Source organism: Python bivittatus, unplaced genomic scaffold (assembly GCF_059951505.1).
Source record: "Python bivittatus isolate LINGU-HERP-01145 unplaced genomic scaffold, Pbiv_v1 ctg000240_np1212, whole genome shotgun sequence".
In the NCBI taxonomy this organism is placed as follows: Eukaryota; Metazoa; Chordata; class Lepidosauria; order Squamata; family Pythonidae; genus Python; species Python bivittatus.
Genome location: NW_028277051.1, coordinates 1,038,127 through 1,061,938, shown reverse-complemented (window position 1 = coordinate 1,061,938; position 23,812 = coordinate 1,038,127). Strand labels below are relative to the sequence as shown.

The 23,812-nt window shown below is 55.1% G+C and overlaps 1 protein-coding gene across 7 annotated transcripts in view; it reads left to right on the top strand.

Moving 5' to 3' along the window:
* FLOT2 (flotillin 2) overlaps nt 1–23,562 on the top strand; it is a 29,202-nt gene extending 5,640 nt beyond the window's left edge. The window contains exons 2-11 of one of the 7 annotated variants that reach the window (XM_088138716.1): nt 7,047–7,128; nt 12,700–12,790; nt 16,254–16,377; nt 18,513–18,631; nt 19,697–19,810; nt 19,909–20,028; nt 20,398–20,612; nt 21,184–21,367; nt 21,448–21,597; nt 21,937–23,562. In XM_088138716.1, the coding sequence (XP_087994842.1) occupies nt 7,047–7,128; nt 12,700–12,790; nt 16,254–16,377; nt 18,513–18,631; nt 19,697–19,810; nt 19,909–20,028; nt 20,398–20,612; nt 21,184–21,367; nt 21,448–21,597; nt 21,937–21,975 (1,238 nt within the window). In that variant the 3' untranslated portion in view covers nt 21,976–23,562. Of the gene's footprint in view, nt 1–3,163; nt 3,183–7,046; nt 7,129–9,582; nt 11,000–12,699; nt 12,791–14,785; nt 14,914–16,253; nt 16,378–18,512; nt 18,632–19,696; nt 19,811–19,908; nt 20,029–20,397; nt 20,613–21,183; nt 21,368–21,447; nt 21,598–21,936 lie in introns of those variants that run through there. The other 6 variants (XM_088138717.1, XM_088138721.1, XM_088138722.1 and 3 more) reach the window with 6 other exon arrangements.
* The last annotated feature ends 250 nt before the right edge of the window (nt 23,563–23,812 follow it).

Sequence of the window (23,812 nt, the reverse complement as noted above, 5' to 3'; positions counted from 1 at the left end):
TCTTTGGCATTTACAAGGAACCTTCAAAGCTTTCACCAGCCTACTCTGAAAACCCCATAAAGAGGCATCATCCAGAATTTCTTGTTGCAGCTGTTGTGCGTCCAGATCTTTTCTTCATTTGTCTTTTGCATTCCCATTTTGGACATCTCAATTTTGTTTTCTTCCATGCCTTCAAACATTATAATAGCTATGTCAGATAGAAGGGTTTTTTAAAAAATAATTTTTATTAAAGTTTTAAAATACTTTAAAAGCTAATGCAAACTATATAAAGAGAAAAAAGAAAAAGTGCAGAGAAAAAGAGAAAAAGGAAAAAATATATAAAGAAAAAAGATGTATAAAGAAATTACTTCCCCCTCCATCAAGGCAAGTACACACAATTTCAGTAACTTATCACCACCTCTAACATTTCAACAAAGGATCTCTTCCCATATCTCTTATCTTTAAACAAATTATAAAGCCGCCTCATTCAACGTCAATTAAGAGTTACCAGAACTAACAACTTACGTATTTTAACAATCAAATAAATCAGTTTTGTATTCCTTTACTTTTAACACAGTAACTTATCATTTTCTCTAAAAATACAACAAAAACCCCTCTTCTTCCCATCTCTTATCTATTAAAGCCTCATCATTTGGACCTAGTGAAGAAACATCCCCTAAAAGCTACCAGAAACAACATATTAATCAATTAACACAAGTTAATTTCTTATTATTTTCTCCTTTACAAGTTTAACACATACCAGAAATAAGCACACACATCTATATTTTAATCTTAATCAAATAAGCCAACTTTGTAATCCTTTCCATTTAACATCATATCACTTTCTCTGAAAATACATTAAAAAAAATCTCTTCTTCCCATATCTTACCTATACACAAATCTTTAAACCTCATCATTCAGTCCTGGTTGAGGTTGACAAGCAATTTCCAGAAGAGATTAAGAAAGGAAGTGGGCAAACCCGGTGTCCTTTTGAAGGCTCCGAACCGCCTTCAGTCCACCGTTGCTTCCCTGGAAACCTTATGTCAGGTAAAAGTTTTAAAAACTTTTTCACATCATCTTCTAAAAGTTTTTATCTATCGAAATCTGTATCCTTTCTGAGATATTAGTTACTAATATTTCAGCCCATGTAAAAAACTCTTTAAGATAAGGAAAAGTTATAGCTGGCTTAACCATTTTAACTCTTTTCTGCCTGGTCCTTTAGTTCCCTCTAGTGTCCATTTGCACCCTTCATGAAGCCTCAGTTCCTAATATGGGTTTAGGTCCATTTTAGTCCCTTCCCACGAGTATATTATTTAATTATGTACTTGTTCTTCAAATTTGTTTTATGGTCTCCTCGCGAGGAACTGCCATTCAGCACACTCATGGGCGATCTCCCGATCTCTCCCTCTCCAGAGAGTTTCGAAGGGCTGGTCTCCTCTCCGGTTTTTCATTCTTCACAGTGGTCGTCGTCTCCACTCGTGCATGGAGATGTCTTCAGTCAGCCATAACTCACGCCAGGAGCCCCGTTTCCTTCCTGTCTTAATGTCGGGAAGTCCCTGTCCCTTCCCCAATCCCCGGGGCCGCTCGGGGCTGAATGGGGGTTTGAGCCCAGTTGCTTTCTGGCCCAAGTCCAAGGGAGGAAATGGGAGTAGAATTCAGGAGGAGGAGGAGGCCTTTGTATAAATCTGTAGCGGGACTGTGGTGGGACGTAGTTCCGGTTAGCCCATCCCCAAAAAGAGAACCTGGTGGTGCTGGAGAAAAGGCGACTCAGCTTCTGCGTTAGCGAAGGAAGGTTACAGGGAGCCAGGATAAGGCATCTAAAATTGTGCCTAATGGGGAGAATTGGGATTTTAAAGTTTTTCCTCCATCAGTTATTGTGCACTGAAACGGACTGGAGGAGACCCAGGTTCTAGTCCCTCCCTCAGCCATGGAAGCTCCTGGGAGCCTCTGGGCCAGTCCCTCCCTCCTAGCCCCAGAGCAAGTGTGGGGAAGGGCTGGACCAGGAGTGGGGAGACCCAGGTTCACGTCTCCCCCAGGCAAGGATGCTCCCTGGGACCTCTGGGCCAGTCCCTCCCTCTCACCCCCAGAGTCAGAGTGCCTGTGGGGAAGGTGCCGGGCCAGGACCGGGGAGAAGGGGTTCTAGGTCCTCCTCAGCCACAGGAGCTCCCTGAGTGGCTTTAAGCCAGTCACGCTCCTCACAGGGCCCTTGTTTTGGGGATAAAAGGAAGCGGGGGAGTGTTTTTCAGCTCCTGGAAAAGAAGGCAGGATGTAAGTGTAAATAATACTAGAAATCACCCAGGAGCCACAATTCTTACAACCTGGGATCATCCACTGCACCTCCAGCCTCGAGTTCTGGTCTCTTGCTGGCCGCCCATAAGAACTCGTGGAGCCTGGCGACCGGTTCAGGAAGAGCTACAGCCTCAGATACTGGAGAAAATTCCTAGCCGTTGTGATGCGGGGAGAGCCATCCTGGTGTAGCGTTAAGGCCCCAGGCTAGAAACCAGAGGCCGCGGGTTCTCGTCCCACCTGGGCACGAAGCCCGCGGGGTGACCTTGGGCCAGTTCCTCTCTCAGCCCTGGGAAGAGGAAATGGCAAACCGCTTCTGAAATCTTGCCAAGAGAAGTGCAGGGACCAGTCAAGGCGGTCTCAAGGAGTCAACGCTGGCTGACTCAGAGGCGGAATTTTTTTTAAAACACCGTGACGTGGAGCCCGGAAAGAGGCATGGCCACTTGAACAGACCCTCTCCCCCGTGGAGGCCAGCCGCAGAAAGGCCGTGGTGTATTTCATGATCCAGTCGCAAGATCCTTCTCGGTTCCCATAATCGTTTGGGGGAGGAGGGGTCTGGCCCTGACAAGGTTAATTCTTGGGAAGGTCCTGTTTCGTTCTAGCTCCTGAGGGGTTTCTCTTCCTGAAGGTGTTCTCCGGAGCTCCCTCCCTGCCACGGGGACTCGCATACTTTTCTTGAGCGCAGTTTCAGTTTGCACAGCGTGTGCCTGACGAGCCACACGCTCTCCTCCCAGAAATAGAAACGCTTTCCCTGCCTGGGGGGCCCTGGGCGGCTGAAGGCACTTATCATCCAGCAGAAGGAAGGGCCTCTTTGCAAGAGCTTCCTTCAGCTCCTCCAGCTCCGGAGTGGCCTAGTTTACACCAAGAGTACAAACAATGAGGACGCGGTGGTGCTGGGGAAACCGCTTGGGCTGCAGGCGGGAACGGCAGGCTTGACGTTTGCTCACGAGGACCGCGGTCGCCCGCGTCTCCTTCTGCAATCAATGAGGAGCGCACGGGGATCCCCCTTTGCCCCGGAATAGGGCAGATCCTGCCTGGGAGCTGGCTCCCGAGTGACCTTCCTGCCCCCTCGGGCAGCCCAGCCAGGAAACAGGTCGATGCGCATTAGCGCCGGCTGCCTTGCTGTCCCCCGCCATCGCTCCCCCGCCTGGCTTGCTCAACGGGAGTGCGGTGCCTCCATCTGAGCCAGTCTGATTACGTAGCCGGCGCAGCGTCCCGAGGGTCCGGGCGGGAGAAAAGCAGCAGGCTGCCCAAGGGCCGTGCTGCGTGCCATGCCTCCCCCTCGCTCCTCAGGGGAACAGTCTGCTTCGCGTGCACCCGGTCTGGCTGTCCGTGTGCAGCGTGCGTCTGAGTAGCACAGGAGCACGACCAGCTGGCCTCGGCTCGGTCACGTCAGGCCGTAAATGAAAGCTGCTTTTCTGTTGTGGGACGAAGGGATGAATCCCTCTCTTAGCCTAGTGCCCGCAGTGTTGCTCCTTGTGAATTAGCAGCAGCCCTCAGGAGCCGCGAAGCTGCCCAAGAGGCTGCCAGGTGCCGACGGAGCAAGTTGCAAAGTGGATCCAGGGCATTTGGAGCAGGGGCTTCTCCCAAAGTGTTCTTCTTTTTGGTGGAGAACGCTGCTGGTGGCTGGGAGCTGAGATCCCTCCAAAGCGCATCTGGGGCCTCCCATTCCCCAGGTTGAGCTGCGCATCAGGCTGTAAATCCCATCTTGGTGTGAAACAGTAGATATCTCTGCGGCCATCTCTGCCGCAGGGGGAGCAAGGTTAAATAGTGCTGCAGGGGGAAGGGGAGATCAGCTGAGCATTAGACAAGATTGGGATGTGTGTCCCAGGGCAGTGGTGCAACTAGACCGCCGGGTGGGCTGGGCTCAAGAAATAGGTCGGCGTGTTCCAGTTCCGTTTGCTAGGCATTGCAGTTGAGGAAGGTCACAGGCAGGGAAATGGGAATTGGCCTGTCGCCAAATTGATCCTAGGAGAGCTCTCGGCTTCTTTGCAGTGGAAGCGACCAAGCGGAATCCTGTGCGTAGTCCGGCTTCTGGGCCCGGGCGATTCATGGCAAAAGGCAGGATTCGTTGCAGAATTTGGCCTCCCAGATCTCTGCTGCTTTGTGTGAACCGTAGCTCTTCCTTCTTGCGTGGAGCTGCCCAAAGAAGTCTCCGACCGCAGAATGAGCGAGGGTGGTCTCTCTGAGTGCCCGGCCCGTCTTCCCTTCCCTTCCCTTCCCTTCCCACAGCTACATTAGCAGAGCAGATGACTCAGGAGCAATGGCTGTGAGATTGCCTTATTGTTATTAGCACAGTGACCTGCCACCTCTCCAAGGAGGCTGGAATGGGCCCTACCATAACTGTGGTCGCAGTGGTAATAAATGGGCCAGGTTTTATTTGGTTAGGGAGTTTGGATGACCTAAGTAAATAAAGAATTCAGCCTCTGTGGGCGTGTGTATAAATATCTCGGATCCAGAGATTCTCCCATCCATCTTTGAGATCCGGCTCCTCCCCTTAAATAGAGCAAGGAGTTATTTCTTTAGCCCTTCAGCTGTCTAGACAGCCTTAGCAAGTACATGGCTTGGTTCCCATAAATTCTCATCTCTGGTGACGAGCTATGGAAGTTTTTTGAAAACTTTGGGAGCGAACTGCCGTGTTCCACTGAGCGCAGGAGCGCTCTTTCCATGCACCAAAAATCTTCATGCTCACCTTTGCGCTGAGGTCAGCTTTTAGAGCGCCCGCCGCTTGGCCAAAGCAGAGAGGCCTTCTGAGCTCTTGCGTCCACTGATGCCGGCATAAAATGGGGACGAACGCCCCCACCTCTGCCACAGGGGAGCTAAGAAGCTGAGCGCTGACGCTGCGTGGGATTTCAGAGATTGGTGGTGGGGCTCTTGGGACTGGTTTTGTTCGATTGTGTTTCCATGTAAGTTGTGTGTTTGTAAGAAAGAGAGCTTTTCCTGCGGGTGGTGGGAATCCTCAGTCGGCTTCCTGTAGAGCAGTGTTCCTCAACCTTGGCAACTCTAAGATGTGAGGACTTCAGCTCCCAGAATTCCCCAGCCAGCATGGGAATTCTGGGAGTTGAAGTCCACACATCTTAGAGTTGTGAAGATTGAGAAACATTGCTGTAGCATATTCCAAAGGGGTGTTGCATAAAAATTAAGGTGCCTTAATTTATAGTCTCAATGCTTCTCAGTCTTTTGTGTCTTCAGCCCCCCGTCCCCATCATTTTGTCAAAGAATCTGGCTCCCATCCAGATAGAAACAAAAGGCCCACTCCCTTCCAGAAGGATATTGATAAGATGATGATGATGATGATGATGATGATGATGATGATGATGATGATGATCTGACAGTGCTCAGCGAGGCCAAGTGGAACACCGCGCTTTCCAGCGCCTGGCCACGTTCTGGCTCTCAAGCCCTAAAGGGTCTGAAAAACTTTTGCCAAGAGGGAAAAGGAGATGGGTCAGCAATGCATGCCGTTGCTGATGAAACCTTGGAGCTTTACTGGGTTGGAAGGTGTCTTGGAAATCAACTGGTCTGAGGTGGGTGGCTGTACAAGCTGAATGAATGAATGAATGAATGAATGAAAACAAGCTAGTCTGACCCCCTGTTCTGGGCTGGACCTGCTGAAGCTTTCCTCCACCCACCCTCAGCTAGCATGTAGCCCCTGTTCGGGTTTATTTATTTATGTATTCATTCAAATGTATTTAGCCACCCTTCTCATATATATGACTCTGGGCAGCTTATAAACAATTAAAACAAATATAAAAAACAACAAAAAAGAACAATGCCGTACAACAATTTAAAAAAACAAGAAAAAAACCAGTCCGTGGTCCCCGTGCCCGTGGGCAAAACCATGTTTTCGGGGTCCTTTGAAAGGCGAGCAGGATTCTGAGGCCTCCCCTGCAACGGCTGTGCCCTGATCCTTCATCCTGCAGAACCGTCTGGGTGCTGGAGGGCAGCCAGAAATCGGGAGGCGTCTGGAAGCTCCTTTTCCGATTAGCACGTTTTGTTAAAAGGCGTCGGCCTCCGTGCATTGCAGCGCGCCTCATCAGATGCCGGGAGATTGCTGGACTGAAGTTCCCATCTCCCGCCTTCATGGGGCACAGCTCTTTTCGCCCCACCTCCTGCTGCCTCCTCTAACCAAGAAAAGACTTGGGCACCCCTGGAAGGGGGTTTCAGAGTGGGGAGAAGGGGCCTTATGCACCCAGCCCTGCCTGCCCCTTTTCATCTGGCAGATAAGGATAGCTTTTCCACAACTGTCTGCCTCCAGGGCTTCAGTCCCTCCCTGCTTTGAGTTTTCCCCTCAGGAAATGGGGCTCACAACTCTGTGGCACCCCAGAAGCTGTTGTGCTGCAGAGGAAAACCCCACCTTCTGGTATCGTGTGTATTGGCAGACGGGATTTTGGGCCCCACAGACGTTCCCCTGGGATGCGAGAAAGCCTCTTGGGCCGAGCTTGCCTTCCGAAAAAACGGTTTGTTTGGTTCGGTTCGGTTTCCTTGCAACTGGCTGTGTGCACCATGGCAACCGTTGTATGCATCCTTGCAAATTCCAAATGTGCCTCCAACCTAGAAAAATTCCCAGCAGGAGGGAAGGGAGCCTGCGGTTGAAAAGGGGGCAGGAAGGAGGCAAATCTTTGGCGCCCACTCCGCCTCGGCTGTAACGACTGTCGTCTTGCTGCAGTGTTTAGAGTTCACTGCTTTGAGAGAGAGAGCTTGAAAATGTTTTGCGCTGAAGGGTGGCACAGCTTTTTACGAAACGATAACTGCCGTGCCCTCTCCTCTGCTTTCCCCTGCAGGTGGGTGCTGCGGTTCAGATGAGAAACAGTACATCTACGGTGGCTGGGCATGGGCGTGGTGGTGCATATCGGACACACAGAGGTAAGGGCCCGCCCTCCTCTCTCCCTTTTCGGAGGGGGGGGTGAAAGCAAAGCTAGATGTGGCATGCCTTTGTTTTGACATGGGGGGGCAGTCCTATAGCAGTAGAAGGAGCACCTGGGAGGGGGACTGGTGCCTCTCCACTCCTGTAGGACTTACCTGCCCTGACTCTGTTCTTCCCTCGGCTTTCTCCCTTCTCGGCGTGCCTCCAGCCTTGAAACTGGGAACAAAAACGATGGCTGGAGCAGCTGATGTGAGGAGGGAAAGCTGCAGGACCCTTCCAGCTCCCCAAGCTGTGTGATCCTTTCTTCTGTGAGGCCCTTCCAGAAATGGGGTGGGCTTGCGGTCAGTGCAGCCATCGCAGCTGCGAGGATTCCTGGAGTGTGTGACCTGCGTGCGGCGCCGTATCTCCAGGCCAAGCCCAGCACGATGGCTCTGCTGCCACAGATCCACCCTGTCCATATACAAGGAAGAGGAGGAAGGGGTGCCGTATTTTGAGAGTCATGGGCTGCACGGGGCAGTCTGGGTGCCAGGACCCTTCTTGGAAAGCGCCCATGTCCTGCTTTCTGGGGGAGGGAAACGGGGAGGGTTTCCCTCCCCCCCCCCAAGCCTGCGTTGCATGCTGCAGAAACAGTGGAACTCTGCTGTGTCTGAGGCATATTTACGCTGAATTATAAGCAGATGGGGGGGCAGTTTAGTACCGGGTTGTTTCTCCTGCTCCCTTGCCCTGGCCCTGCCACCCAAGTAATCCTAGGAGTTGAGCTATGGTCCCAGGATCCCGTAAAGCATAGACCTTGCCGTGATGAAAACAATTCCTCAGCCCATGCACTGAGTGTTCCTGCAGTACTGCCAGGGAGCAGCCGGCCCGTGGTGGTTGAGCTGAATACCAGCACCGTGGGCTGCTCCGATTCCGGCTGATTTGGGCAGCGTAGAAGCCAAAGAAATGAATGGCCAAATCAGTCCTGGCTCACCGCCCAGCAGCTGCCCGCTGCCATCCCGGGGTGCAGCGCTGCTCCTTCTGGCCAGCCCAGGATGGTGAAGTCCCCCAGTCGGTCCCTGTCCACGGAGAGAGGAGGCTGCCCCGTGCCGACCAGTGAGATTCATTGCCCGGGTTTGGCCTCAGAACAGCGATTCATGCAGAAACAGGAACCGGGAACAGCGGGCTCCCCTGCTTCCCTTAGTCTTTTGCACTCTCAGAGGGAACCTCTTTGGGCAACAGGGTGACTTCGGCCTCCACTTTTAACACAAGAAGTTCACTTTTAATTTCATTTTAGTGAAGTGTAATAAAACAAAACAAATAATACATCAGGGATAATACAGTAAGAAACAGCATACATTGCCAGGATTAAAATCTACATGCAGGATGGGGGGAGACAATTTAGAAAAAAGAAGATCCATATGATATCGATATAAAATTAGTTCGCCCCCTGAACATTATTAAATGTAGATCATATAAAAATGTATTGCTCCGTAGTCTCATTTTTAGAATATAGACATTTCAAAAATGAATAAAGAACACATATCTTGAATCCATTCCTTGATATCAGGAGTTTAAATATCTGTTCATCTATGTAAAATAATTGTCTGTTCCGAGCCCCGGGCTCAATGCAGCCAGAGTGCTTCATAAAATGCGAAATTTCATGTTTTAGGAGTATAATTCAATATTACAGTTATCTTTTTAACTAGTATTTTTTCCCAGGGAAGTGTTAACCTAGGCCAGTGTTGTCCAAACTTGGCCACTTTAAGACGAGTGGACTTCAACTCCCAGAATTCCCCAGCCAGCCTAGGCTGTGACTTCAAACCAAAAGTGAGCTATGACTGGGCGTGACCAAACCTTGTGAGTCTGAGAGCCCTCCTGCAATGCCAGCCCAAGTCATCTTTTTAAACATCCCGGTAAACATGAAACCATGGTTTTAGATGAATTGGCTTCGTTCTTAGAGCGTGAGAAGTGCGTTTTGCATTTTTTAAAGCTTGGAACCACCAGTTTTCCAAACCGGGACGCTCCAATTCCTCATTCTCGATTTCATTTGCATTTGCTAATGCTAACTTTCACCTTGTTTTTGACCCCAGAAGTCAATGTGTCTCAGCTGTTCAGGCCTAGAGATGAGCGAGATTTCTTTGGCTTTGACCACCGTGCTGCTCTCTGGGTTGTAGCCGTGTCGCGCTCCAGAGCCAGTAGGGGGCGCTCGGGGCTTCTGACGGGCTTCCTCCCTCCCCCCTCCCTCCGTCCCCCCTCCCCCCCCCCCCCGTGAGCTTTGCTTGCTGGGTGTCTTCTGTGCAGCCTCTGAAAACCCGTTTTCTGTGATTGGTGCTGCTGTTCTTGCTGTGCGAAGCACCCTGGGTGGTGTGGGCAGCTTTGCACCGCGGGATTGTGTGCCCGGGGGAGGGCCTCCCCCTCCCCCTCCCCCTCCCCCCCCCCGCTTGCACTAACACGGGAAGGAGAAAGCTCTGGGTTTGCTCGGGGAGGAACCAAGGACTGTTGGGGGAAGGCCTTCTCCGGGGGCCGACTGGGCTGCCCCACAGAAGGCGGGGGGCGAGGGGATGGCGCTGAAGGGCGCTTTCAGGATTTCTAGGCTCCCCTTCGCGAGCCCCCAGAGTCGGCACGAAGCCATCATTTTGAAAACGTTTGCAGACGGGAGAGGGCTCTTTTGCAAAGTCCTCTCCCGGCTCTTCCCCTGACGCAGCTCCGTCCGGGCCCCCTTTGGCAGGGGGCCAGCAGAGCCTAGGAGAGGATGTGTGTTGGCAGCTGCGCGTGCCCCTTTCCTCCGCCCGAGTTGCTCCTGGGCTCTGTATGGAGGGAAAAGGGTCTCCCCAGAGCAGGAAGCGGGGGGGGTGTCCTGGCTTCCAGGAAGGAGCAGAAGCTCTTGCGAGTGGGTGCTTTGCAGGAGACGCTCCCCTGACTGCCGTTGCAAGTCACCCACAGGCCCGGGTGGCATTGGGCCTCTGCCTCCAGGAGGAGTGGAGGGAGACGGACAGATGGGGACGGAGCATTTCTGAGCCAGTTTGGGACAGACTGAGAGGCGGCCGCTCAGTCCGGGTTGAATCCAAGGAGGGGGGATGCTCCATGCTGGGTGGTGCCCCCGAGCCTTTTCCTCCCCTCGGGGCCGGCCTTCTGCATCCCCACAGTCTCTGCTCAGGAGAGGGCGTCGGCCGGCTTGCACCTTTGCCCACTGCCTGGCAAAAGCAGAAACCGGGGAGGAGGCCGTGCAGGGCCGCAGCGCAGTTCGGCTCTCGCCCTTTCCGGGCCCCTGGTGAAAGCCGAAATCAGGTGGCTGCCCTGGTGAGCGCAGGGTTTGGGTTGGCTTAATGGCGGCAGTTTATTGGAATTACACCCACCCGCCTTCCCACCAACAGCTCTGGCTGCTTGCTTTCTCAGTGAAGGTCGAGGCAGCGCAGAGACGCTCAGAGGAGAGGCCTTGAGGGAGAAGTCGAAGCGGGATCCGCGCTCCGGAAGGGAAGCCGGCACGGTGCGCTCCCGCCAAGGGGCCGGATCCTAGCGGAGATTCCTGCAGCCGAGCACAGACCTCCCCTCGGGGCACAGCACCTCGGGCGGTGTCCCCTCAGACCAGGACCTGTTGGAAAAGGCTGACCCCCTCCTGTGGGGGGTGGATTGGAGCGCACCCAGCAAAGCCCAGCAGTTCCCCACTTCCCGCCCGCTCCCTGTGCCCTGAAACCCCCGTCCGCCCGCAAAGCCCTGTCTTTTCTCTTGGCAAGGGGGTTCTGTTGCTCTCTCGTAACCGCCTTATGTGTTTGGTGTCCCACCCCTTATTTATTGCTGCTCAGACTGTCTTTGGAGGTCATGACCATCCTTTGTCGCTGTGAGAATATTGAGACGTCGGAGGGGGTCCCACTGTACGTAACGGGGGTCGCACAGGTAATAATCCACCCGCTTCTAACGTGTCTGCCTAACCCTTCTCCGTCTTTCCTTCTGTCCCACGCAGCACAGCACAGCACAGCAGCAGCAAAGCAGAAGGCGACCGACCGGGGCCGCTTGCTCTCTGGCGGGCCGTCCTGGCACCGGCCCTCCCTCCCTCTCTCTCTCTCCTTTGCTCCCCCTCCGTCTCTGGCTCACGCTACCTGCTGTTGCCCTCCATGGTAATGCAGAGAGGCGCACGGGGCTGCTCCAAGTCCAGGGCTCTGGCCCCGGCAGGAACGTGGCTGGCACTCGCTCGCCTGGGTGGCTCCAGCCGCTTCACAAACTTTACACAGTAACCACGAGGCCGACGTGTCAGGGAACCGTCTGGGTGCAGCTGAACGTAGGGGCAAACCGTCCCGCCCGAGCGCTAGTTCCGAAACCAGCAGAGGTTTGGGTCTTCCCTCAGGCCAGGACGGCTGCCTCGGGCAGCAGGGCCCGGGTTGTGCTCTGCTGCGACCGCGGCCCCTGTAGCCCTCCTGGCCTGATGCCCAGCAGGCCACGGCCCACCTGGGGCATCTGCTCATCTCGATTTCTGCATAGGAAGGTCGCCCGTGGTTTCGAAAGAAACACCCTCTGCCCCTTAAGAAACCGGCGGAGCTTCGATCACACTGTGGCGGAAGCCATCTTCTTGACTTCTTCTTGACTTCTTCAGCCATCTCCTGCAGACGGCCCATCTGCAGCCTGACCCGAGGCTGCTTGCGCCCGGGGGCCAGGGCCGGAATGCCGGCATCCCAGGGCAGCCTGTTCCCCAGGGGAGCCGGGGTTTCCCTGTGGCTTCAGGCAAGCTTTCTGGCCTCGGGGCAAAGGGAGCCCCCTCTAAAACGGTGGTCGTAGCAGTCTCCTGCTGCGGGTCAGTTCTGAAGACGAGCGTAGCCAAGATTGTAGAGCTTGCGGCAAGGGTAGGGCTGATGTCGGCAACGCTGCTGCGCTCACCTGAGGGCCCGTTAATGCGGTGTTTCTCTACCTGAGCAACACCGTTACGATGTGCAGACTTCGACTCCCAGAATTCCCCAGCCGGCACACCGCGGGAGTCTGTGCATCTTAGGGGATTCTGGGAGTTGAAGTCCACGCACGTTAACGTTGCTCAGGTTGAGAAACACTGTTAGTGGATAGGCACTCCAGGTGAATAAAACAAAGGAAACCAGTGTCAGGCACCAGACAGTCTTCCAGGACAGGCACCTTCACACGGCTTGCCACAGTCACTTACTCTCTTGCCCTCAGTCAGTCTTTATGAAATGGGGGGGGGTCCTCCAGGGATGGGTGCCCTGCTGTGGTTCTTGGCTGCAGGAAGCTTCTGGGGTTGAAGCTTGGTGTCTTTGGGGCCGTCCATCCTTCAGCCCTCAGGACAGTTAGAGCGGCCCGCTTGGAGAGCTTGCCAGGGAGGGGAGAAGGTGCCGTAGGGCCTGAAGGTCTGATCTTCCCGGCCTCCACCCCCAGCCGCATCTTACGGTCCCTGCCGTGCGCTGAAAGCCGCGCTCCAGTAGGCCTCCCTTTCAGGGGCTGGAGGAGCCCGGCGGTCAGCCTGCGGGAGGCTGGCCCCTCGGCAGGGAAGCCCGGCTTCTGTGTTACCCTGGACATACGCAGCAGGTGGCCCCGAGCGAAGGGGAGAGCTGGGCCAGTTACCTGGAAACGCGCCAATGTTTTACGTTTTTTGGCAGGATTTCCCTAGAGATAATGACGTTGCAGCCCAGGTGCGAGGATGTAGAGACGGCGGAGGGGGTAGCTTTAACTGTCACAGGTGTGGCCCAGGTACAGTAACTCAAACGCCTCCTTTCAGGAATGCATGTCTCTGGTCTAACCTTCCTTCCTCCCGCGCAGGAGGCAGCTTTAACCCAGACAGAGGCGCCCTCGGCTCTCCAGGCACACCCTTTTTCTAAAGCGGGGGCTTCTCACCCCCCCGCACTGGTTCACGCTGCACCGCGGCCACGTTTCGGGGGGGAGCCCGGCTGCTGCTTCTGCCCTCGGTCACTAAACGGTTGCTTCTCTCTGCGCGTCAGAGGGCAGCGACAGAGAGACCCTCTGCCTGCCGTGGATCCTGCGTGGCTGGTTTTTGAGATGGGGTCACGGTGCTTCTCCTACAGTCTGAACGTTTTCCTCTCCTCCAGCTTCTAATTTGGTGTCTCTGGTGTTTGCATCGTGACTGGGCAGATCCAAACCCAGGAGCTGCTGCTCTCTCCGTCCACTTATTTATCCTATTTCTGGGGTGCCAGTTGGTACACAGGGTGGTCCTCACCAGCTGCCCTTTGCTGGTCATAGCAATAAAAAACGAAGGGCCTAAATGGAATCGCTCCCTTACGAAACAGGGACTGGCGCATCTCTGCCCTTTCTTTGCGTGAAGATGTTATCGCTGACTGGGTGAGGTCTCCCTACCAGCTTACGCGAGCACGTGAAATGGCAGTCGTCTTTATCCACAACTTCCTTGCTGTCTGTTTCTATTTTCAGGGGTTTACTTAGACTAGTGGTTTTCAACCTGGGCCGCTTGAAGATGTGTGGACTTCAACTCCCAGAACACCCCAGCCAGCTGGCTGGGGCATTCTGGGAGTTGAAGTCCACACATCTTCAAGCGGCCCAGGTTGAAAAACGCTGGATTAGACTTTTCCCAAAATGGAGCCAGAAAGATGCAGTGAAACATCTAGCAGATAAACGCTGTAAATGTTGAGTAGTTTGTCTGCTGTTCTGGGTGGGAGATGAGACGCTGGCGGGGGGGGGAGGCACAGCTGAGCTTCTCCGGCCAGCAAAGGCCTCCCTCTGCAGTGGACGCGGGGTCTTCCTTGCCAGAGGCAACTGAGGTTTTCTAAACTTGGTTTCCAGCACAAGATCCGCTGGCTGGGAGATCAGTTAACAAAGTGCTCTTGGGCGGCTCGGTCTTGGTTTAAGGCGCAGAGCCGGACGAAATCCCGAACAACGGGGCAAAGGGAACAGAGAGGCTTCATCTCTGCTTTTGTCCGGGCCGCAGTCTGGATGTCTCGGGCTTCCCTTCTCAAGCCCTTGGCTGTGGCTCAAGTCCTGGGACACAGTCTACCGGGAAGCCCCCTTGCAGAGACCCCGCCACTCTTGAAGGCCATCTCACTGGAGGACAGCTTGTGCGAGAGCGTCCCCGCAGGGGGTGTTCTGGGCGCCCCCTGACCTCTGGATCGAGGAGCTGGCCTGGAGCAGGGTTTTCGGCACAACTGCGGTTGTGCTGTGCTGCTGTCCGCCAGGCTTTCCTCGGGCCCTCCGCCCCTGTCCTGCCAGCCTGGTTGCAGGAATAGCAACGAATGTAGATGCGGATGGCTGCACCAGGTACTTCTGGCAGTTGCGTAGGCCCTGGCTGCAGCGGGTAATCCTCCTGGTCTTTACCACCGGCGTGGCGTGATGGCTTCCCCAGGACCTCCCTGCTTCCCCCCTCTGTGTGCACGTAGCTGCTTCAGCGGAAACCGGTTGGGGCAGCTAGGATGGCAGCTCCTCGCTAAAGGGTTCCTTCGGTCTGGATCTGGAAAGATGAACAGGGCAATCACCGTCATTGCCCTGTTCCCACGGCCTTAACCTGGGCGCTCCCTTTGTGGTCTGATGGCATCACACCATCTGGGGGGGGGGTCAGGGCTGTGATTCCAAAAGCCTCCATTTTTGGAAGTCCCCCCCTTTATTCTGGAAGAGCAACTAACTGAATAGTGCCAAGGTCATTTCCCTCTCTGGTACTTCACCCTGGATACAATTTTCAATACCTTCCGGTCATTTCGCCACTCTCTTTTAATTTTCTCCTAGGCTTTAAATGTGTAATCTGTTTTGAGGACAATTTTTTTACCAAGCCAGATAAAAATAAAATTAAAGTTAAAGAGAGGGGCACCCTGTAAGGCTAAGAGATGGCTCCAAAATTGAAGAGAGGAACCAAGGTGAGCTATGATCCACCCTCTTTCCCTCCCCCAGACCAATTTACTGACCACTGCACAATTCAGCAAAGCCTCTTGTGTGCCGGGTTCATCTGCTTGCCCAGATACCAAAATAGCTACAGGTAGTCCTCGCTTAACAACCACAATAGGGACTGGAAAATCCATTATTAAGTAGGGCAGTTGTTAAGTGAGCCACACCCAATTTTATGACCTTTTTTGCAGCAGTCATTAAGTGAATCACTGTGGCCATTAAGTGAATCATGTGGTTGTTAAGTGAATCACATGGTTCCCCATTGATTTTGCTTGCCAGACACCATCTGGGAAGGTTGCAAATGGCAATCATGTGACCCTGGGGTGCTGCAACCGTCATAAGTACAAGCTGGTTGCTAAGTGCCTGGATCACGATGACGTGACCGCAGGGGTGCTGTGACGGTTGTAGGTGCAAGGATTGTTTGTGAGTCCCTTTGTTCAGCACCGTTGTAACTTTGAACGGTCACAAAACAAATTGTTAATTGAGAACTACCTGTACTTTCTGTTTGCATCCACACCAACATAATCTGTGACCCTGGAAGGCGGGCGCTGGGATGGCAAAGGCCACCGCTATCCAGGGCAAGTGGGAGGGCGGGGAGAGGGCCAGCTTGCTTAAACTAAGGGATGCAAGAACAGCTGGCAATGGCTTGCATGGAGGGGGAGAGGCATAAAAAGGGATTCTTCCCAGGGTATTCTGGCGCTGAGGCTTACATGGTCTAGTTCAGTGTTTCTCAACCTTGGCCACTTTAAGATGGGTGGACTTCAACTCCCAGAATTCCCCAGCCAGCATGGCTGGCTGGGGAATTCTGGGAGTTGAAGTCCACCCATCTTAAAGTTTCTAAAGTTGAGAAATACTTGCATGGTTAATTGGAAGTGCTCTGGAGCAAAAGGATTGCAAGCACCCACTTCCGTGCCTGGGGCGCCCAGGGATGCTGCACACTGCCTGGACCCCGAACTCTGTCCAGTCGGGAAGTGGGGAAAGGTGTCCCTTTGCTCCTACCAGGTATGCCACTTGGATGCAGCAGTAGACAAGCCCTTAGGATGTTCTCCCTGAATTCAGTTTTCATCTTGGCACTGGAAGGCAGCCTTTGGGTTATTCTCCTGATTTGTCCCCTGTCCTGAAAAGGATGCTGGCTGTGGGGTTCCCTCTCCTGCGGCCTGTCCTTGGGAACCCAGCACCGCCCTCCTTGGGAGCCAGGGGCCCTAGCAGCCCAGTGAGTGGCAGCCTCTCCTCCTCTCGCCGATCAGCTGAGCCTTCTGCCCCTTCACCTGGGCAGAACTGTCTTTCCATGCTGTGTCCGTTTGGCCTACAGGTGAAAATAATGACTGAGAAGGAGCTTCTGGCAGTTGCCTGCGAGCAGTTTTTGGGGAAGAATGTGCAGGACATCAAGAACGTGGTCCTACAGACGTTGGAGGGGCACCTTCGGTCCATCCTAGGTGCGTATTTGCAAGGGGGGAAGCATTCATCTGCCCCTCTTGCTTCGGTTGTGCCTTACGTGGGTCAGGCTTTCAGACAATCGGTTTTGGGAAATCTTGGCACATGAGTGAAGAACCAGATGTTCTGAGGAGGACAGCGTTGTCCATACATCAGAAAGCAGGGAAAGAAGATCTAGGTTGCCCAATTTCCAGCCAGTTGGGTGCTAAGGTGCTAGAGCAGACAGTGTAAAGCAGTGTTTCTCAACCTTGGCAACTTTAAGATGGCTGGACTTCAACTCCCAGAATTCCCTAGCCAGCATGGGTTAGGGTTGGCTGGCTAGGGAATTCTGGGAGTTGAAGTCCAGCCATCTTAAAGTTGCCAAGGTTGAGAAACACTGGTCTAGAGATTGTAAGCATTTTGAAAATAAACTGGTAATTACTAGAAGTCCGCAGACGTTGGAGGAGGAGAGCTGGCTTACCCTGCAGTAGCCAAAAATCGACAGGAGTCCGGTAACCCTTTTTTTGACTAACAAATTATATTCAAAGGCAGAAGCTGCAGGTCACAAAAAGTTATGCCTTTGAAGAAGATTTGTTAGTTGGAGAAAGGTCTGTCTGGCTTCTTTAGAAGTCAGCACGGAATCGGTTTGGAACGAGGCATTCAGCGGGGTCCCAGAGGGTCTGGGGCCTTGAGAAGCATCTGTCTTTCAGGCTGACAGGCCCCCGTCTTGATGCCCGATCCGTGAAGTTGAGTGGAAGGGACAGAATTGGGGGTCTTTTGCAAGCAAGCGGGCTCTGCTGCACAGGTGAGGCTGGCTGCACGCATAAGTCTACCTCTGTGTTACAAAACGTCATTCCTGTGTTCTCCTGAAATGTTTTTCCCCTTAGAGAAACTATTACAGCATTAGAGGTCAGTGGAGTGGGAGTCCCCCCCCCCCCCGCCGGCTGTTTTGTTGTGTGCTTGGCTTCCATTTTAGCTTTTGTATTGATTGTTTGTTGTTAGTTTCCTCCTCCTCCTCCTCCTCCTCCTGCTTGATTTATTGTGTATTTATCTTGTACGCTGCCCAGAGTCACACTGCCTGAGTTGGGTGGCCTTATAAAGCTTGAAATAGATAAACGGAGCGGCTTGCAAAGCACAATAGCCGAACCACAAACTGCCCCCTCCCTTTTGGCCCAGTGTAGCTTGTGGGGCCATCCCAGCCAGGCCAATCCAGGTGTCTTGGGATGGGAACTCGCCAGCCAGCGTTGCAAGACGCAGGCTCTTCCTCTTTCCTGCTCCTGCAGGTTGGTGGAGATGCTCCCCTGGAGGACGTAGGGACGCCCCCCGTGCCCGGCCGAGGGTTTCGCAGGGGTCTCCTGGAGGTGGGGAGTTCCAAGCTGCCTCCCTTCTCTCAGCAGCAGGAGCTGGAGATGCCAGCAGACTTGTCTGAACTTGGGCAGGTCTTCCAGAAGTGAACGAGGTGCCAGCGGCCTCGCCTCCCGCATCTCCCCACGGTCTGGCTGAACCGCCGAGGAGATGGGGGGGAGTGCTGAGCCAGCCGTGCAGCTCCCCCCCCGAACAGAGGGCGTCCCCGTGCCTGGAGAGGGGGGCGCTTGAGAACAGCTCTTAAAAGGGATTGTAAACAACTGTACAGAAAGGGAAGCTGCAAAAGTCAGCGTTGCTAATGTGCTTAAAAAGTAGGATGTTCAAGGGGAGAATAAATTTGTAAAAGCAATCAGAATATAAAACTTGACGTTTGAGTTTCCAGAGAAGTCCTTTGTGATGGCCTGTAAATAGCCAGAGGTAAACTTGGCTGGTACTGAAACGGCTAAGCAAGGTTGGTTCTGTTTCGGTGTTGGACGAGAGACCACAAGGAGATCTGGGCTGTTGGCTAGACAGCGGAGTTGGAAGAAATATCCTGAAAGAAGGCAATGGCAAATCTTTCCGTTTGTGGTCAAAGAGCCCCTGAATGTACCCACTGTATACGTCCTGCTCTCAGCCTCTTTCACAGATGTTCTCTTTCCTTTGATAAAGACACCACTGAAAGACGCGAGGGAGCCTCCGTCCTCGTAACGGCCTGCTGAGCCGAGTGTGGAGCCGCTTGAGAGTTACTCCTCTCCATCCTGTCGGCTGCTCTGCTGGGGTGGCGTTTCCTCCATCAGTTCTCTCTGCCTTGCAGGGACTCTGACGGTCGAACAGATTTATCAGGACCGAGACCAGTTTGCGAAGCTAGTGCGAGAGGTGGCAGCGCCGGACGTGGGCAGGATGGGGATTGAGATCCTCAGCTTCACTATCAAGGTATGAGGGGATCGGGCAAAGTCAGCCTTCGGGCACATCCGATGACTCTCGGGCTAGGTCCTTCTGGACCATCCGCCTGGCCTTTGGTCCCCCAACCCAGCCTGGTACCTTGCTGGCCAGCCGTTCTGCCAATTGTCACTCCAGGACACAGCACCGAGGTGCGTGGGGTGTCCCACCTGGGGATATTCGGTGGGCAAGCTTGGAATGTTAAGAGCCGGGTATGAGCGCTTGCGCAAAACAGTTGCTATGCTGGGTGAGGGGATTCCTTCCCCAGAGCCTCCAAGGTGCTCCCCACAGCCTTAGCTTGCCTTGGTCTTTCTGTCTGGGCAGGTAGGCACCCCTCCAAGGAGCCCTGTTGGGCTTCCTACCAATGCCTGTGCAGCAGCCACTGCTTGGGGGGGAAGAAGGGAGATGCCGGGCATTGGCACAGCTGCTTCCCGCTTCCCCTTTGTTCTTAGCTCAAGGAATCTTTTAAAATGAAGACAGGACAAGAACTTGGTGGGCAACAAGAAAGCCACTAGCTGTCCGTGGGGGGCTCGAAAACGTCACGGTGGCCGCAGCCCCACCCTTTTCCTTACACGGGTTCCCACCCGCCACAGATGCCCATGTTGCTGGCACATTGGTGCACCATGTGGCTTACTTGTGGCATTGTTTTATGACCAGGAGAACTTTGAATCTGTACGGACCAAATGGCTTTGGGACTGGTAGGAAACAAGGGCAGTGAGCAGGGCAGCACCGCAGGCCAGTACGGAGCTCTGTTTCCATAAAGCCCTGCGGCCCCAAATCAAGGGCCAGTGCTACACCGCCCAGGGGATGAGAGGCAGGAAGCCCTAGCCCACGGAAGGGTCATTCTGTGTCAGAAGTGCTCCCAGGGGCATTGAGCGTTGTGTGGCTGGGGGGGGGGGAGAGGGGGAATGTGCAAAATGCCCCCTTGGGTGAAGTTCCTATTCCAGGAAGAGGTTTCTGGGGACGGTCGCTTCTAGAGTGTGCCGATGGGGCATTCTGCACGCCCCTGAGGGGTATCCAGGCCAGAGCTCGCTTTGACCCATCTTCCTTCCCCTGCAGGATGTCTACGACAAAGTCAACTACCTGAGCTCCCTGGGAAAAACCCAGACCGCTGTTGTCCAGCGAGATGCTGATATAGGCGTGGCCGAGGCAGAGCGAGATGCCGGCATCCGGGTATGTTGAGCGAGCTGAACCACTTGGCTTGCTCACCCTCTTTCCTGGAGGCTCTGGGGGACCCCACTGAGCCGGACGGGCGCTTCTTGTCGTTGCAGGAGGCCGAGTGCAAGAAAGAGATGCTTGACGTGAAGTTCATGGCGGACACCAAGGTGGCGGATTCCAGGCGGGCCTTTGAGATGCAGAAGGCGGCCTTCAGCCAAGAGATCAACATGAAGGTGTGCTTCTCTTTCATTCGCGAGGGTGGAGGAAAAGCTTGGAGCTTCAGGAGGAACAAAGGCTGAAAGCGTGTCGCAGGAAGCCCTGAGGACCTCTCCTGCAAGCTCTCTTTGTGCTTTAGTTGTTCCAGCCATGGTGGGGAGACAGGGCCAAACAGAAGAACAAAGGGGCAGCAAGAATTAGTTTGCGTGGGAAAATCACAAACAGAAGACATCCTGTTTAGTTGGCAGGGAGAAACCTGGACCACAGAACTGGGTTGGAGGGAAGAGAAGAGTTGGGAAGCTCCCCCCGGGGCTCCAGGTCCTGGGCAAGCCGGTAGACGTAGCAGCGGGCGTTCTCTGGTGGTCACCTCCTTCTTCTCCGGACAGTCTGCCGAGGCTCAGCTGGCCTACGAGCTCCAGGGCGCCAAGGAGCAGCAGAAGATCCGCCAAGAGGAGATCGAGATCGAGGTGGTGCAGCGCAGGAGGCAGATCGATGTGGAAGAGAAGGAGATCGTCCGCACGGACAAGGAGCTCATCGCCACCGTGAGGCTGCCCGCAGAGGCCGAGGCGCACCGCATGCAGGAGATCGCCGAGGGAGAAAAGTGAGTGTGTGGCGGAGGGCAGGAGAGGGTTGCCTTGCTCTGCAGCAGGGGCCGATGGTCTGCAGGGTCTCCCCCCACCCCTATTTTGTAGTAAGAATAACCCCAAATCTCCTCATGTTCTCAAATTTATAAGATCACCCCCATTTCACTCCTGGACTGTGGGAACCCTGGTCTGAGCTTTTTTTTTTCCTTTTAATCCATTCAGTTGTGTCTGATTCTCGGAGACTACCTGGACTGGTCTCTGCAGTTTTCTTGGCAAGGTTTTTCGGAAGTGGTTTGCCCTTGCCACCTTCCTAGGGCTGAGGGAGAGGGACTGGCCCAAGGTCACCCAGCTGGCTTTGCGCCTCAGGCTGGACTAGAACTCACCGTCTCCTGGTTTCTAGCCTGACGCCTTCACCACAACACCAAACAGGCTCTCAGTTTGGCCTGAGCTAATGCTGTTTAAAATATGCCCACCTTGGGAGACTCAGCCATCCAAAATCCCTGCCTGAGAAGGCTGCTGGGGCACCTGGACCCTCGCAAGTGCCACCTCAGGTTGGGGGGGTTCCCTCCCATCTCTCCCTCTCTAAAGGGTGAAGCAGGTGCTGATCGCCCATGCCGAAGGAGAGAAGATTCGCAAGATCGGCGAGGCGGAGGCCCTGGTGATCAAGGCCATCGGCAAGGCGGAGGCCGAGAAGATGAAACTCAAGGCAGAGGCCTACCAGCAGTATGGGGAGGCGGCCAAGATGGCGTTGGTGCTGGACGCTCTGCCCCATGTGAGTCCCTGGCCTGGGCAGGGGGGCAGGAGCTCCCTTTTTGGCCCCGGTGAGCTGATGAGCATCTCTGTCCTCCGCAGATCGCCGCCAAGGTCTCGGCCCCTCTGTCCAAGGTGGACGAAATTGTCATTCTCAGCGGAGAGAACAACAAAATGACATCAGACGTGAACCGGCTCTTGGCTGAGATCCCGGCGTCTGTGCACGCCCTCACCGGAGTCGATCTCTCCAAGGTGAGATGGGGAGCGGGGCTGCCTTGCAGCCCCCTCCGCCCTTGACCGGGGGGGTCGCAGCTGGGCACACAGCGGCTGAATGGGGCCTTGGGAGCATGGCTGCGGAAGTTGGGGTCCCACCGTGCGCCCTTGGGGAGACCGGTCTTCCCCTGCCCCGGAGGTCAGAGCCCTTGAAGAGTTGGATAGGGGGGGCTCTGTTTCCTCCATGCCTCTTGGCCAGAGAGGGGAGACTACGGGCATGCCAGAGTGATGCAGGGACGGCCCCCTGGGACTGGCCCCCCGGCGGGAGCCCTCCATGGCTGCGCTCAGGGTCCCTGTCCTGCCGCTCTTCTCCTGCAGATCCCTCTGATCCAGAAGGCAACCGGAGTGCAGGCCTGAATCGCCGGCTGAGGACGCGCACCCCTCCCCACTATGCACTCCCCACCGACGGCCTTGTCTTTCAGCAGGGGAGGTGGGGGAGCCCCTCTCGGGTGCCTTAATCGTGGGAGGATCAGGACGGAGCACGGCCACTGGTCCTTGCATTTCTAAGAGAAGTTCTTTCCTGTTTTGTATCTCTGCTCTGTGTCGTGCTAGCCAACACGTCCCACCCCGTGCCTCGCAGATTTTGTGCCTTGACTGCCTGCACCCGCTGCCCCGCCACACACACTGTTGCTTGGACCGAAGCAGGCCCTAGTCAGAGGGGCCAGGTCACGGGCCTGACCCTCAGAGCCGCCCCAGCTGAGAGCCACACCCCGCACCTTCAAGCATCCCCGGCGGTCTCTGACCTCCCGCCATCCTCTCCCTCTTCCAGCGGTGTGGGTGGGCTGTCCTTGAGCCCCATCAGCCAGGGGCCTGCATTGCCAGGCACCGGTGCTCGGGAGGGGGGTGGGGGGGAGGGCTTTACCAACGGCTTTGGCTGTGGGTTCCATAGGCCACGACCTTACGCTGCATGTCCTGTGCTGCCCCCCAATGCCTCAGAACGCTGCCTCCGCTCAGCATTTCGTCTCCAGACGGTGCCTCACCCTTTGCCCGTCTGTCTCGCAATGCCTGATCCTCCAGCCCCGGATCCCAGGGCCTCCCTCAGCCCTCCCACAGCTTCGCCTGCATCCAGTGTCACTGCATCCCCTTCGGCCCACGTGCTCCGTGAAAGTGCCTGGTCGGTCAGTCTGGATAAAAAAAGTTGCATGCTGGGACCATCCTCCTTCCTCCATGTGCCTCTGAACCCCTGGAAAGGGAGCCTGGGGGCCGAAGGCCCACCCACGCTCCACCCACTCCTCCGGGCCCTGCCCTTCCTAGCACTTCAGGGTTGATCTGGGCAGGCTCCCGTGGGCATCCTCAGTTAGCTTAGACCAGGAGTGCCACAGCCAAGGAACCAGGGCTGTCCTCCCCAAGCCCTGGAGCTGAAACGGCAGACCCCTTCCTCATGTCCTGCTTTTTGGGGGTGGGCTGGAGCAGCCCCTCTCCTTGGGGTTATGCCCACCTGGGAAAGGCTGTGGGCTCCGTGACGAGGCTGGAGGGAAGCCCGGCCCCCTGGTGCTGCCTGTCCTTTTCCTCAGGGGGAAAGGCTTGCTCTCATCTCCAATCCCTGGAAGGTGTTTGCTGCCTGCCCCTTGTGGGAGGGCAGCTTTGCCCCATCTCTGCTGTGAAGGCAAAGAGGGCGTGGAGGTGCCACGGGAGCTCGAGGTTTTCCCTCTGCCGGGCTCTCGGGTTGTACCGCCAAGGCTGCGCATCTGGGTCCTGGGCAGGGGTGGTGCTGGGGGCCGGAGTTCGTTTTCAAAGGCTCCAGAGTTAGCCAAGCCCTCCCCAGCCCCGGCTCTCCTCGCGCAGCCCCTTAGCCTGCCCCTCCCACCTGCAGAAGCCGCCTGCTCCCCGCCCCCCCCCTGCTTGGGCGTGGTGCATGGCCGCTGGCCTGGCCAGGGGTGGCCAGGGAACTCTTGTTTAGCCAAATGTGAAATAATAATGGACAATAAACTTGTTGTGACCTTGCTAAGCTGTTCCTGGTCTTTACTCCGAGGAAATGCTGAGGGGGCTTCTTGCAGGAACAGCTGTGGGGCGCTGGGTGCCGCTGCCTCCTTGCTGGGCAAAGATCCCCTACTCCTTGAAGTCTGCTCTGGAGACTCTGCTGCTGAGGCTTTTCCGGGGGTGAGAGCTGGGCTGGGCTGGGCTGGGCTGGGTCCCCTCCTGTTACCTTGTCCAGTCACCTCTGAGCCGGACCTCTCTCTCTCCCCCCCCACTC